Source organism: Gopherus evgoodei, chromosome 3, assembly GCF_007399415.2.
Source record: "Gopherus evgoodei ecotype Sinaloan lineage chromosome 3, rGopEvg1_v1.p, whole genome shotgun sequence".
Lineage (NCBI taxonomy): Eukaryota > Metazoa > Chordata > Testudines > Testudinidae > Gopherus > Gopherus evgoodei.
Genome location: NC_044324.1, coordinates 184,583,216 through 184,598,000, shown reverse-complemented (window position 1 = coordinate 184,598,000; position 14,785 = coordinate 184,583,216). Strand labels below are relative to the sequence as shown.

At 41.8% G+C, this 14,785-nt stretch overlaps 1 protein-coding gene across 1 annotated transcript in view; it reads right to left on the bottom strand.

Moving 5' to 3' along the window:
* The window catches only part of MTA3 (metastasis associated 1 family member 3), a 211,571-nt gene that overhangs the window by 25,625 nt on the left and 171,161 nt on the right, over positions 1-14,785 (bottom strand). Inside the window, exons 13-14 of the mRNA XM_030557652.1 lie at positions 14,488-14,639; positions 13,011-13,233 (exon numbers count right to left, since the gene is read on the bottom strand). Coding sequence (XP_030413512.1) covers positions 13,011-13,233; positions 14,488-14,639 — 375 coding nt within the window. The remainder of the gene's footprint in view (positions 1-13,010; positions 13,234-14,487; positions 14,640-14,785) is intronic.

The following is a 14,785-nucleotide window of genomic DNA, read 5'->3' as shown; positions in this document are numbered from 1 at the left end:
CACCACCTTGGCAGTTACACTTCTAACCTCACTCTGCACAAGGAAAGTTGTTACAGTAATGCAAAAGGTTCTCATTTGCGTCTCATCCAGATTCAGCCTTCTCATGCTAACAACAGCCTTAAGAAATTTTTTTTAAACTAACTCACTCACCTGTAAGGTAATCTACAAGAAAAATGTTTGTGATTCAATGGAATCCACTTTCCAGTGCTAATGCTGCAGCTACCACATCTTCCAAAATTAATACAACCGTATTATCCAGGAAAAGGCTTCTCAATATGCAATAGCAATGTTTGCTTTGATTCTTATTTTAAATTTCCTCAAACCACACTTTTCAATCCATTCTATTCACTGTTACAAAAAATCCTTTGAAAGTTTTCAGCCAAAACCTATATCTTTACATCTTCTCATACCTTTATCTTATGCAAACACTGGCTGCTGAGCTGGTGCCATTGTGAGGTGTTCATTCTTTAAGGAAAAAGATCGTTTAGGGTTTATGGACTTTTTGGAGACTCAGAGAACTACATGGACTTCACAAACAAATGTAAAATTTTAGAATATCAGGATTTGAACATTCTGGCCATAATATTAACTTTAATCCTTGCACTAGCAAGACACCCATAACATCTGAACACCAATGATTCCTGTGATCACCAGTGACCTAGAGTCAACAGTGGTGATAAAGCCTAAAGAGATAGAATGCAATTGTTATTCACATTGGAAATTGGCCAGGTACCAAAGCAGCCATCCCTACTCTTGTGAAAAGTGTCACAGGATGTTTCACAACAAGAAATGGTCAAGATTTTGATTGTATATGTCATCTGAAAAACAGCATCTTCAGTAGTCTACTCCCAATCCTGCCTCCATGAACTGTGCTGGGCTGCAGGTTCAATTCAGATTCAAAGAAGAGTGCCATCAACCTGAATTACAAACCTACTTCTTTGGTTTTCCAAGAAGCCTCCCATCCAAGAACTGACCAAGTTCAATCTGCTAGTTTACGAGACCTGACAAGCTCACAAGTTGAGATGGCAAAGCTGTTGTCTATATGTTAAAATTATATTATGACTGACCACGTCTATTATCAGAAACACCTATTCTTGTGAGTCTCCAGAGCAGCAACATAAACGATCTTTTTCCTTAAAGAATGAACACCTCACAATGGCACCAGCTCCAGCTCAGCAGTCAGTGTTTGCATAAGATAAAGGTATGAAAAGATGTAAAGATAACAGGTTTCAGCTGAAAATTTTCAAAGGGCATCAACGTCTAAGTTCTAGTTCCAACTAAGATTATATACAGTATGTGATTTTTATTTCCAGCCAGAATAAGAACAGATTTACTCTTGTGATTTTCTTCTATTCTGATTAGTGATATTGAATCTTTGCCCCCCAGAAGGTTGGGATCTGATACATGTTTTCTGTGAAATAAGGTTTCTTTTAATCTTCAGACCTTCCTTTATGCTCTTCGCTTAGCACTGTTCTCCACTCCCTTGAGATTTCTATAGAGGAAATGTGGTTTCCTACCCAAGCACTAGCTAGGTCTCCTAACCTCGGTTCTTAGCACTGCATGTTGCCTGGCTGAGTGGTTTCCGACCATCCTTTGACTGAACTTTCAGTCTAAAGATCTATGAGGAAAGGCATCAATCTAAACTTCTAGTCTTCTCTGAGTTATTGTATTATTAATTATTCGTATTACCGTAGCATCTAGATATCCTGAGATCAGGGTCCCACTGTGCTACTTAATGTTTAATATCATCTTCAGAAAGGCATCTGCTGATGTAAGGTGTGAAGTCCTGACCCCACTGAGGTCAACAGCAAAACTCCCATAGTACATAACAAATAGAGCAGGTCAGAAATTCTCCAAAGACACATTTTTGTCATTAGAAAATGTCTATGCTTTGAAACCAAAACAATCTGTGGGAGAGAGTCGGTTTTGGCAAAACTCATAATTCAAAAAACATTTGAAAAAATAGTTTCTAAATTGTTGAAGTGCCCTCTTTAGAAAACATCCAAACAAAAAATTCTAGTTTTTCATTTTTAATAATTTTGAGTTTAAAAATGTCCATTTATTTATACTTTTAAAAAAGGTTAAAAACAATAAAAGGTTGAAAACTGAAACAAAACATTTTGATTGACCAGATTCACGCAATTTTTTAGATGATCTGTTTGTGAAAATTTTCAACATTTCAACATCTTCCTCCCAATTTGGGACAGAAAAAATGTTCAAAATCTGGAAAATTCTTGTGGGTCAGGAAAACCAATCATCTCTAGTAACAGACTCCTCCATGCATTATAAAATAAAGGAAAACCAACATGCCAATGAAGGTTACCAAAATCACCCGAAACAAGAAGAGGATTCCAAAATTTACAAATTTAAAGTAATACACAAACAACACTTCACCCACCACTGACATGCAATCCAGTTTGGGGTGGAACCCGGCAGCTATTTTACAGAGCCTAGTAACAACACACAACAGTTGAGGCAGGAATTAAAAAAAAAGACTATCCTGAGTTGAAATTTACATTAAAAAATGGAGATTAGCATTTTCAGGTCAAGTGAATCCAGATACAGAACACATCTCTTTGAGTGCGCCCCTCTTCTTGCCCCAAAACACAAACTCAGAGAGCTGCATAATCAGTGTCCAATTGAATTCCCTTGATTTTTCACCCAATACCAAGAAAACAATGAAAATGGCAATAACAGTCACTATAACCATCACACATAGTGGCCTTGACTCCTAAGCCTTCTGATCAGATGAGAAAAGCCTCCTGACCATGTAGTGACGGATCACAGAACTGCAAGTAAATGGTTCAGACTCTTGCAGATCAAATCCTGCCCTTTCCAATTCATTTAAACTTTTGCTCTAAACTAAGCAAAGTAATTTTGTCCTCATTCCTGGCCTTCTCTGGTCATTATTTTGCCTCCATACTCTGACTTCTACTGAACATACTTTGGAACCCAGTTATTAGTTGACCATTAAAGGTTTTTGACACTGCATATTAAGTACCAAAGACTTACCACCCTCTGGATTCCTTTTATGCTTTGTCTCTTCCAATCATCCACATGCTAATGACATTCCACCACTACAACTGTTCTTAAGCCAGCTGCTCATCACTATTTCTGTCTGGAGAGAGTGACAGATGAGTAGTTCTTAAATCCATGTAGATAGGCTTCTCTTCTTGGAAGGTGCACTTTGCTTTTTCTCCTCAGTTGCAAATTTGCTGCTTCTTCCATCCTTTCGGTACCCTCAATCCTACATTCACTATAGATCTGGGAGGACAGATCTGGTACTGAGGGAAACCTCCAGGGGTTCCAGTAGGGCCACTGCATAGGACAGGTGCCCACTATAGAACCATTGCTGAAGCTTGGTGGCACATAGGCTGGGTACCGATGGTGGGCTTTTGGTGGTACATAACGTTCCCTTTAAGACTCTGAGGATTCTTCTTCTCTCGGCAACCATGGTGGAGCGGTACCCATTTCTGCTGCCATATGGTGCCAGGGTTCCAGGGACCAGTGGTGTGCTGGAGATCAGGACGCTGGGATCATGTGGTGCTTGCTGGGGGACCTGGTGCCAGGAAAGTGCCTGATGCATCCTGTTCCCTCCTGCTTCTAGACACTGGAGATGGTGGGTGTCACAATGGAGTTGGCAGCACTAGAAGAGAGAGAAGGTTCCTAGGTGCCTGAAAAGCCTCCAGGGTCAACGGTACTGTCAGTCCCCTGGCAATGAGGTAGCTTCCTCATGTCGGCAGAGGGCTCTACACTGGAATCAATGCCCTTCGCAGAGTTGACGGTGCTGACATGGGTCTGGGGAAAGAAAAGTGTCTCAGCATGGGTGTCTCTAAACTGCCTTCTCCCTGCTTGTCTCTCTCTTCTGCACTGGCAAGCGCCCTCTCTCAGTGTGCTGCTTCTTGTGCTTCTTCCTTGGCACCAGAGATGGAGAACGCTGCCTGGAAAAGCTCGTGCCGGGGGAGCACTTCACACTGATGCTGAAGTACCTGGCACCAAATCAGAGTGGCTCAGCTCTGAGATAGGTCTGAGGGAGGCTTCCATGAAGATAGCCTTCAGTCTCACGTTTCTGTCCTTGATAATGCAGAGTCTGAAGTCCGGACAGATCTGACACTTGTTCTTTACGTGAGTTTCACCCAGGCACTTTAAGCAGCTGGAGTGCAGGTCACTCAGGAGCATAGACGTGCCACAGGAGGCACAAGAATTGAAGCCCAGGGACCAGGGCAAAGAAGTCCCTCTACGACAAGAACTAACTCTATACACTAAGGGCTTGGCTACACTGGAGAGTTGCAGCGCTGGTGGTGGGTTTACAGCGCTGCAACTTAGTAACCATCCACACCTGTAAGGCACATCCAGCGCTGCAACTCCCTGGCTGCAGCGCTGACTGTACACCTGGTCTGCTTGGGGTATAACGATTGCAGCGCTGGTGATGCAGTGCTGCTCGTCAAGTGTGGCCACCAAAAGCGCTGTTATTAGCCTCCAGAGTATTCAGAGGTATCCCAGAATGCCTGCTCAGCCACTCTGCTTGTCAGTTTGAACTCTACTGCCCTGGCCTCAGGTGACCTGCCCTTTAAATGCCCTGGGGAATTTTAAAAATCCCCTTCTTGTTTGCTCAGCCAGGTGTGGAGTGCTTATCTAAAACACAAACACAGCACTTGTTTGCTCAAGTAGAGGCAGGCAGGGAATGTCTACAGCTGCTAGTGTTTGCTTGAGGAGACAAACTGCACGGAGGGGGGAAGGGGAAGGGAGTTCGTTGGAGAAGCTGCTTATCTGGTCTGAAGCCTTTTTGCATTTAAGAGTGATTGAGAGAGGGGTGGGGGAAATGGTCGGAATTTGCAAGGCAGGGAGCTGTCACAGTGTCTGCTCCAAAAATCCACTCTCTCTCTCTCCCCCATGCTCCCTGTTACACTCCACCCCACCCCCGTTTTGAAAAGCACATTGCAACCACTTGAACGCTGGGATAGCTGCACATAATACACCACTCCCAACAGCGCTGCAAATGCTGCAAATGTGGCCACACTGCAGCGCTGGTAGATGTCAGTGTGGCCACACTCCAGCGCTTTCCTTACACAGCTGTATGAAGACAGCTGTAACTCCCAGCGCTGCACACCTGCAAGTGTAGCTAAGCCCTAAAACTACTTGAAACTATGTACACTACACTATGATAACTATGAATGAAGAAAAAGTCTGAAGACCACTGGGAAGAAGCCTTGCTGAAGCAAGAAGGATCATTCCAGCAACCATCATGGGCGGTCAGAAGGAACTGAGACAGTGTGTGGCCCATGGGCTCCAGAGGGCACTAGAACCAGCCCAATGGATACAACGAAGGGAGAAATCTGCATGTGGCACGCGCACACACCTCGCATGGAATGGACATGAGCAAGCACTCGAAGAATGAAATATATTATACATCCTCCATCTTACACTGGGGTGGAACTGATTGTGTTCTCCCTAGTTTATTTATGAAAACCCCATCAGACAAGTTGATTGTCATGACCAGCACTATTCTATTATTCCTGGCAGGAACAATGCTCCAAGACCTCAGTAAATCATTATGTTCTACCTGATGGATGCTGCACTCTTTCCTGGCCTTTCCTGGTACCCATTTCCTGACTTGAACTGGGACCTGAATGAACCCATTCTTTTATTCCCAGCAGGCATCTGACATAAGGATTACTCTGCCTGGTTCATTAATGCAATCATTAATCCAGTAAGACCTGGATTTTTATTTCTGTGACACCGCTTATTTTCCTTTATGGAGGTCTTCATCTTTATGTTAACATTCTTCTGAGATAGAGAACTTGTAATCGACAACATTCAGTCCCAACCCAGGCCTATATCTGACTTCCCTGGAACCAATGTCTATATGCATCATGAATCGAAGATACTACAGAAACCATACAACTCTGTATGTTTTTTGAAGCTTTCTCTCTGTCCAGACCACTGATCAGAAAAATTGCCTGGCAAGAGATAAAAGTGAATTTCCTTCTTTCATAAAGCCAATATTAATATTGCCATGACCCTGGAGGAGATCCGAGAGGCATTTTCAGATCAAACAGTAATGACTGATATCGGGGTGGGAAGAAGCTTCTATTCATATGCAAAACTTAGATGTCCGTGAGATGGTAAAATGGAAATGTGCTGATAAGCCTCCTTTACGAACTTATTCAGATGTTTCAGACAGAGCCCTGTTCTGTTTGTTCCTGATACTCTGAGGCTAGAAATGGGATGGGAAACAGGTTGCATTGTTTCGTTCTGAAGTAGGTTATGGATGATTTCATTCATACCCTGGCATTTCCATGGGTTGCTTGAAACTGGGAATGAGCCAAAGCTGTTCCTGTGATTCATTCACAGCTACATAGGGTACCCCCTCTGGACAATGTCCAGTGACCTCATTTTGACCACAGTTATAGATAGCCATTTGCTCCCAAATGAAAAGAGTCTGGGGGGCCTAACTCCAGAGAAGGCTGGTTGGGAGTTATGCAGATAGCTCTGAGGAAAATAAGGACAGATGAGACCTCGCCTTACCTACATAGTTCACTTCAACACCTTCCACTTGTTCTAGCTACCACTTGCTAAGAGATGTTTTCTCCTGTTGTACTGCTTCAACTGGCCATATCTAATGGAACCATTTGTCATCAAAATCTATGTCACATGACCTATATTCCTTTCTATAGCATCTGGCAGGAGCCAGGATTGTAAATCAACTTTTCCAATGACTCTGAATAGCTTCAACTTGCCATAAAATTTCCCAGGTAGCACTAAGAGAACTCATTTGCTTGAGCATCTGATCTCAAGGCCCAAACCCTCACATATTTGCATGAAACAGATTTGTATCTCACTGTCCTTTTTAGGGAGACGATCTTACATGAGGGGATTTTTAAACAGAGAGGGGCTATACTTGCAATAGTGTCTACCCACATTAGCACTGCTTATGGAAGCATGCAGAAGCACTTTGGGTGACAGCTTGACACCTGTTAATTTATTTTTTCTTGTTGGCCTGATGCCACCTGAGAGCTCTGACATCAAAAGGAGGGACTGAGGTGATGCCTGCCTGCTTGTGACCGTCTATGAAGGGCCTAGATAGCAAGGAGGCCATTCTTTGAAGTAAAAATCTCTCCCAGGTAGTAATGTTGAGTTCTCACCCTCAAATGGCTAGCTACATTTACCTGTCGCAGTGATATCAGGATGAATTTGGACTGATGCATACTGAGACACCTTCTGGCTTTATAAAACCGTAGCCAGGAGGGATAGAAAGAAAAAATGGTGAGACACAAGGCCTTTTACTGCCTGTTTGTTCTTCCAAATCTGGGCTGCTGTCCCTTTCATCAGCTCTTGGGAACAGGAGGTGGAGGTGGAGGGGAAAGCATGGCTACCTGTAGCAGAAGCTGGGAACAAGAACCTGGACATCAGGGTACAATGAATTGTCATAGCACCTGGTGGTGATAGCCTCCTGGAGCCAATCTTTACAATCCTGCCTGGCTTCTTTCCTACCCAGGAGAAGGGAAGGAGGCAACCAGTCCACTCTTGGCTGTGAGGGTGAAGTGCCTCTGCTCACAGAGCTGGCCACGCTCCTCAGTGAGAAGTGCGATGGTGTGTGTGTGTGGGGGGGGGGAAGGAGATAACGGCCTCTCGTCTGGCTTCTCTTGGCCTACCTCAGTCCCTGAAGCCTGCAGGGGCATGAGCTCCTGCAATGCCTCAGAAGAGAAAGCAGAATTGAGGGGACAATCTCTCCAAAAGACAAATGCAGCCCTGGGCCAGAATATTAATATTTAAAGTTGCTGATTTAGAACCTGATCCTGAAAGGTGCTGGTCAACCTCCCCACTTCATAGGTAGAAGCCTTTAAGGATCACCCTTGTGCAATGCATGTTTTTCTCTAGTTTAATTTCTCACAGGAATGCATATCTAAATTCTATGGCTATTCCAAACAATTCCAAAGACAAAACTCAACAAAAGAATTAAAAATACATTCACTACATCTCACACACTAACACACAAAATCTTCTTGACCACAAGGGAAGAGTTTGACTTGTGAACCTGACAACTATTTCTGCCTTTAGGGGCAAAAAAATCCTCACTAGAGATTGAGGAGTTCTGCCTATCCTGTGCCAATAAACCAAGATTTAGGAGTGAAGATCCTATACAGATGCTATCCTTAGCAAAATATGGCTGCTTTTACAGCTCTCAGCAAAAGATCACCTCATCATTCACACACAGCCTACTCCCACCCTGCCTGAAAAGAAACTCCAAGAGAACAGTACAGTTTAGTGGACAGTTCACGGAATTGGGAGTCAAGCAATCTACCTCTGTACCTGGTTTGCTGTATGACCCTGGGCAAATCATTTCACCATTGCTTGCCCTCCACCCTTGTCTGTTTAGACTATAAGCTAGCAAGTGTGCCTAGCAAGTGTGTCCTCTGTTGCAATTTCTAAACTACAATACACTACTACAATACAAATAAAAATAAAGTCATGAACAGGTGAGTCTTGCAGAGTGTCAGAAGCGTCATTATATCCAAGCTTTGGCAAACCAAGATGAGAAGGCAAATTCCAGAGCCCAGGACCCCTCAGCCATTTCATGCCTTTCCACCAGCAACCTGCCACTTTGGCTAGTAGGCTATTAGTTTGAGTGCCTCAGAAGATCACAACAGCTGCAGTACCGCACAAGGATGTCATGCAATATTATAGCTGGCGACTCATTCGTGGTCAGCACAGACATTAACTGTTGCTAATCAATGTATCTATGCCCCCACATACAAGTGAATGACATTATGGTTTCTTTCAAAAAGGATTAAACAAAGGCTCAGGAACAGAGGCCGTTAAATCGTAAAATAAGAATCAATTAAGTGCGCTATAACAGAGAAACACATATAAGTCACTGGAAGGAAGAACAAATAACTGCAAGAAACTCAGATTTTATAGCAACTTAAAATTATGTGCCTATTTGTTATTAGATAAGATTTAATGATGCGCAACACAGTTCCATGGACAAGCAATCCGTGGATGAGGAGTACGATGCTCTTTTATGCACAGAAGATATTGTTGGAGAAATACAATATAAAAAACAATATTGCGCACACACTCTTTGAGTCCCACTATATCAAATTATTTGATTTTTTTAAATCTTTTTTAAAAAATAATCAGTTTCTGTGGGGATTTTTAATCTGTTTCAGGGCCAGTCAGGGTGGCAGAATACAATGGACAGAATGTAGATGCAATTTTTTCTTCAGGTAAAAACAAAAACTAATGTCAGTGTTTATAAAAAAGATCTTTCAAGTCACGATTTTAATTTGTAATGACACTTTTTCAGTCAAAAGAACAAAGAGAAAGCACTCAAGGCACTGTTAGTCTGATGGAAGAATGACTATTTCCTTTTCAAAAGTTCTGCTTTTCATTTCCATTGTTTTAAAAATTTGAATGGTGTAAAAAAGTAACGTCCCTTCTAGGATGATTAACAGTCAGATGCACCATTTTGTTTTGTTTCTTCAAACAAGAAGAATTTCTATAGTTCCTCTTTAATCTACAAACTAGGGGATAAAATCAGAATAAGGAGGGATAAAAGTTCAAGGTTCTCTATCAAAAGTGATTTCAATTCTACCTCTAATTCCCCTCCCCCGCCCCCAGGCTTTCTTTAGAAATTGGTGCCAATTTACACCAATTTTAAAGAGACATTTTTTTCCTCTCATCAATGAGTTGATATTTACTGGTCTTGAAACTTTCAAGTGATTTCATAGATTCATAGATTCTAGGACTGGAAGGGACCTCGAGAGGTCATCGAGTCCAGTTCCCTGCCCTCATGGCAAGACCAAATACTGTGTAGACCATCCCTGATAGACATTTATCTAACCTACTCTTAAATATCTCCAGAGATGGAGATTCCACAACCTCCCTAGGCAATTTATTCCAGTGTTTAACCACCCTGACAGTTAGGAACTTTTTCCTAATGTCCAGCCTAAACCGCCCTTGCTGCAGTTTAAGCCCATTGGTTCTTGTTCTATCCTTAGAGGCTAAGGTGAACAAGTTTTCTCCCTCCTCCTTACGACACCCTTTTAGATACCTGAAAACTGCTTATCATGTCCCCTCTCAGTCTTCTCTTTTCTAAACTAAACAAACCCAATTCTTTCAGCCTTCCTTCATAGGTCATGTTCTCAAGACCTTTAATCATTCTTGTTGCTCTTCTCTGGACCCTCTCCAATTTCTCCAAACCTTTCTTGAAATGCAGTGCCCAGAACTGGACACAATACTCCGGTTGAGGCCTAACCAGTGCAGAGTAGAGCGGAAGAATGACTTCTCGTGTCTTGCTCACAACACACCTGTTAATACATCCCAGAATCACCTTTGCTTTTTTTGCAACAGCATCACACTGTTGACTTATATTTAGCTTGTGGTCCACTATAACCCCTAGATCCCTTTCTGCCGTACTCCTTCCTAGACAGTCTCTTCCCATTTTGTATGTGTGAAACTGATTTTTCCTTCCTAAGTGGAGCACTTTGCATTTTTCTTTGTTAAACTTCATCCTGTTTACCTCAGACCATTTCACCAATTTGTCCAGATCATTTTGAATTATGACCCTGTCCTCCAAAGCAGCTGCAATCCCTCCCAGTTTGGTATCATCTGGAAACTTAATAAGCCTACTTTCTATGCCAATATCTAAGTCATTGATGAAGATATTGAACAGAGCCAGTCCCAAAACAGACCCCTGCAGAACCCCACTTGTTATACCTTTCCAGTAGGATTGGAAACCATTAATAACTACTCTCTGAGTACGGTTATCCAGCCAGTTATGCACCCACCTTTCAGTAGCCCCATCAAAATTGTATTTGCCTAGTTTATCAATAAGAATAATGTGAGACTGTATCAAATGCCTTACTAAAGTCTAGGTATACCACATCCACCGCTTCTCCCTTATCTACAAGACTCGTTATCCTATCAAAGAAAGCTATCAGATTGGTTTGACACGATTTGTTCTTTACAAATCCATGCTGGCTATTCTCTATCACCTTACCACCTTCTAAGTGTTTGCAGATGATTTCCTTAATTACTTGCTCCATTATCTTCCCTGGCACAGAAGTTAAACTAACTGGTCTGTAGTTTCCTGGGTTGTTTTTATTTCCCTTTTTACAGATGGGCACTATATTTTCCCTTTTTCAGTTTTCTGGAATCTCTCCCATCTCCTATTATTTTCCAAAGATAATAGCTATAGGCTCACATACCTCCTCTATTAGCTCCTTGAGTATTCTAGGATGCATTTCATCAGGCCCTGGTGACTTGCAGGCATCCATCTTTTCTAAGTGATTTTAACTTTTTTATTTTATTTTATCTTCTAAACCTACCCCCTTCCCATTAGCATTCACTATGTTAGGCATATGTTTGCTAGAAATCTGTATTAAGGATAACAAATTTAAACACATTTCAGCCTTCATCTGCCTCTCCTACCACAATGGAAGCACAGAGCTAAATCTTTCTTGCTTTACTTACACAATGGATGCATTATTCTCCTCTTAAAATGTTTTTAATTCTATTGACTTTAGTGGAGTGGCTCCTTATTTACACCAGTTTAAGGAAAAGAAGAATCAGGCCCAATGAGACTTGCATGAGTAAAGCAAACAGAATTTGTTGCTGAATCATGCAAACACTTATCCAGGTGAGTAACTTTACTCCCAGGAGCAGTATTATCAAATTATGGATGTTTGCACAGTTGGATCCTGTTGGAGTTTAGGCAATGGAGAGGAAGTGAAAATAATCCAAGAATTGATTTAAACCCATGATTTCTTTATCATGAAGAATAATACATTAACATCCCAATGTAAAACCCTAGTGGAAAATTATTCCTTACTTTTGCCTTAATCCAGTAACTATACTTATAAAATCAGTTCTAATTCTCAAAAATTTTATCTTTATCTTCAATAATAACGTAAGTAACAATGTCCCAGCATGGCTGACCTAATCTTGTTAACTCTTTCTCTGCTAGATCTGATGTTATGTGAGATGATGTGGCAATGCATTCCATACTGATGCACCAAATGCAAGCTTTGAAGATACCGTCCCATGGAAGTTGAGAAAGTTAGTCATGTAGTATCTGCATTAAATTATACATTTAAGACATGATCAAAAGCCCAGTGAAGTATCCAATAAGTTCAGTGGATGTTGGACTGGGCTCTAAACACACAGGAGCATACAGAAGCCATTAATTTACTACCTTTTCATTTGTAACATTTCTCAGCCATTTCTCATATTTTCACCTCCAAAAAGCTATTTAAGTTCACTCTGGCTAAATATGCTTTCATTAAGTTACTAATGCAGCAAGGTTCTTTATGTTTTTTGTTTTACAAGAACACAGCAAAAGCCCCAAAACAGTATGGAAATATGTGTAAAACTAAAATTTAAGAATGGATGAAAAAAGTAAAACTTTGGTTAAACAGTAAGTGTGGCCATCATGATCTTAAAAATATTAAGTGAACATAAAAGGCACAGATTCTGCTATCCTTATTTATGCGCTGAGCAGAACTTTACTCCTTTAAAAGTCCCATTGTAATCAAATTGTGTACAGGTAGCAGAATCTAGCCCTGTATCTTTAGCTGTGAAAAGCGAAAAATAAATGCTTTAAAAGCAAACTCATATTTCACTGTACCTTGTAGGAAATATGGCTTGTGTGTTACAGAACATGAACACCAGTTTCCCATGATATTTGTTGATAGTAGCAAAAACGTTTATGACAGTATGTGACATAGGTGGATGAGATGATGATGCTCTTTCTTAATCCATTTGCAATACCCCCTTTTCAATTCCCATTTCTTTCATAAAACTAGCTTGAAATCTTTCCTCAACAGATAGCCTTTGTCTAAATTTGTTGGTGATGCACTGAACAAATGTAAACTTAGATCATGGGGAGAAAAAATAAAACAAAGGAGTTGTAGACAAGAAATGTTTATTGAAAAAGAAAATAAAATGAAAGACAGAAAATGGTTGGAAGCACAGCACATTAAGCTAGGAATTTAAAAACATCTTACATTCTGCCCTAATGGCAGCACAGTTAATAGGGACAAAGGGACGTCTTGCTGCCTGCCGCAACCGGAGCGTATTTTTGCAGACCTGACGGGCAAGTTTTGTCAAACACGTCGTGTGAAGGAAGAAAGCTTGGCGCGTTTTCACCGAAGACTTTGGACTACCAGTGTTACGGACTGGTGTACCCTGCGTAGCCTGGCGTGACATATGAGTTCTAATACGGGGATCCTGTAAAAAATCATAAAATACACACAACTAAAATGCAACAAAAACAACCACAACAGTCTCAAACAGCTACCAAAAATCCCATTACTAATGGTGAAATATAACAAGAGACATCTAAGATTCTTTAGTAAAATGACCAAAATTGAAAGAGAAATGAAGAAATTAGCATTTTCCTACACAATTGAAGAAGAAACATTGTAGGTCATTTCCCCTGTATTTATGCATCAGAAATAACCACGCAGAATTCACCCAAAGTTTGGAGAAGTCCAGAGGACTAACCACAGGAATTTGTAATGCCATATAAAAAGATTTGAGTTTTGGCATTTTATAGATACCAACACCATTTGATTGATAAGGTGACACTGGTCACCCACCAGAGATGCACGAAGGACATTTTTTTATTTAGGATCCCAGTCACAAGGAAAGTTGAAGGGTGAAATTCACCTCTGCAGAAAGACAGTTCAAGGCCTATGCACCACTTATTAAAGACTTCAAAATTAGGCTTCCATAATGCATAGATCTTGTGCTGGATCTCTGCTGAGATGTGACTTTCACTCAGGGTCCACTGAGTACAGTGGGACGGATTTTGCAAGGGAGTAACTTTATACAAAGGAGTAAATGTTTGCTGCCCTGGCAGGACTGGCGCTACCGTTTTTCGTGCCCTAGGCACACGGCCATTTCGCCGCCCCGCGCGCCACTCCCGCGGCTCCAGTGGAGCTGCCGCAGCCATTTCTGCGGAATGTCCGTTGGTCCGCGGCTCTGGTGGAGCTGCCGCAGCCGTGCCTGCGGGAGGTCCACCAGAGCCGCGCGGGACCAGCGGACCGTCCGCAGGCATGCCTACGGCAGCTCCACCGGAGCTGCAGACCAACGGACCCTCCGCAGACACGACTGCGGCGGCTCCACTGGAGCCGCCTGCCGCCTCTGCCCCCCGCCCCCCACAAAATGCCGCCCTCCAAAAATCCTGGCGCCCTAGGCGATTGCCTAGTTCGCCTCAATGGAAGCGCCGGCCCTGTGCCCTGGTCCTTTAGATTGTAAAACATATGGGCCAGTAAAACACTATGTCTCACTCTATGCTTCGTAAAGCACTGAGCACAGTCAATCTGAAATAAATATTAATAACTCAATACCACAAAAAGTGTAAAATGTTCAGTTTCTCAGCAGAGGCTCAAGAAACGTTACATACCACATTTTAAATCACAGTAACTTCTGAGAAATGTGTCACATTTATATCAGAAACATCTGCCTACATAATCCTACCTCTGTGGTTTGACAGGGAGATAGTTTCTCTTCTTCTGTCTGAGTTGGCATTTTCAGGCCACCATATTTCTTCCAATAAATCCAGCAAGATGCACACAATCTACACTGCATGTTAGGGGGACCCCAAGAATACCACTGATGAGACTGTGTGGCTAAGGATGAGAAAAAAATACAGCTGAATTGCTATATGTTGCATTACATATAATAAATTCAAAAACAGTAGCTGCTATTACTATTCCTCAAGAGCATTATTAAAAGAAGTACTACAAATTTATCAGAGTGAAAAACAGAACTTATT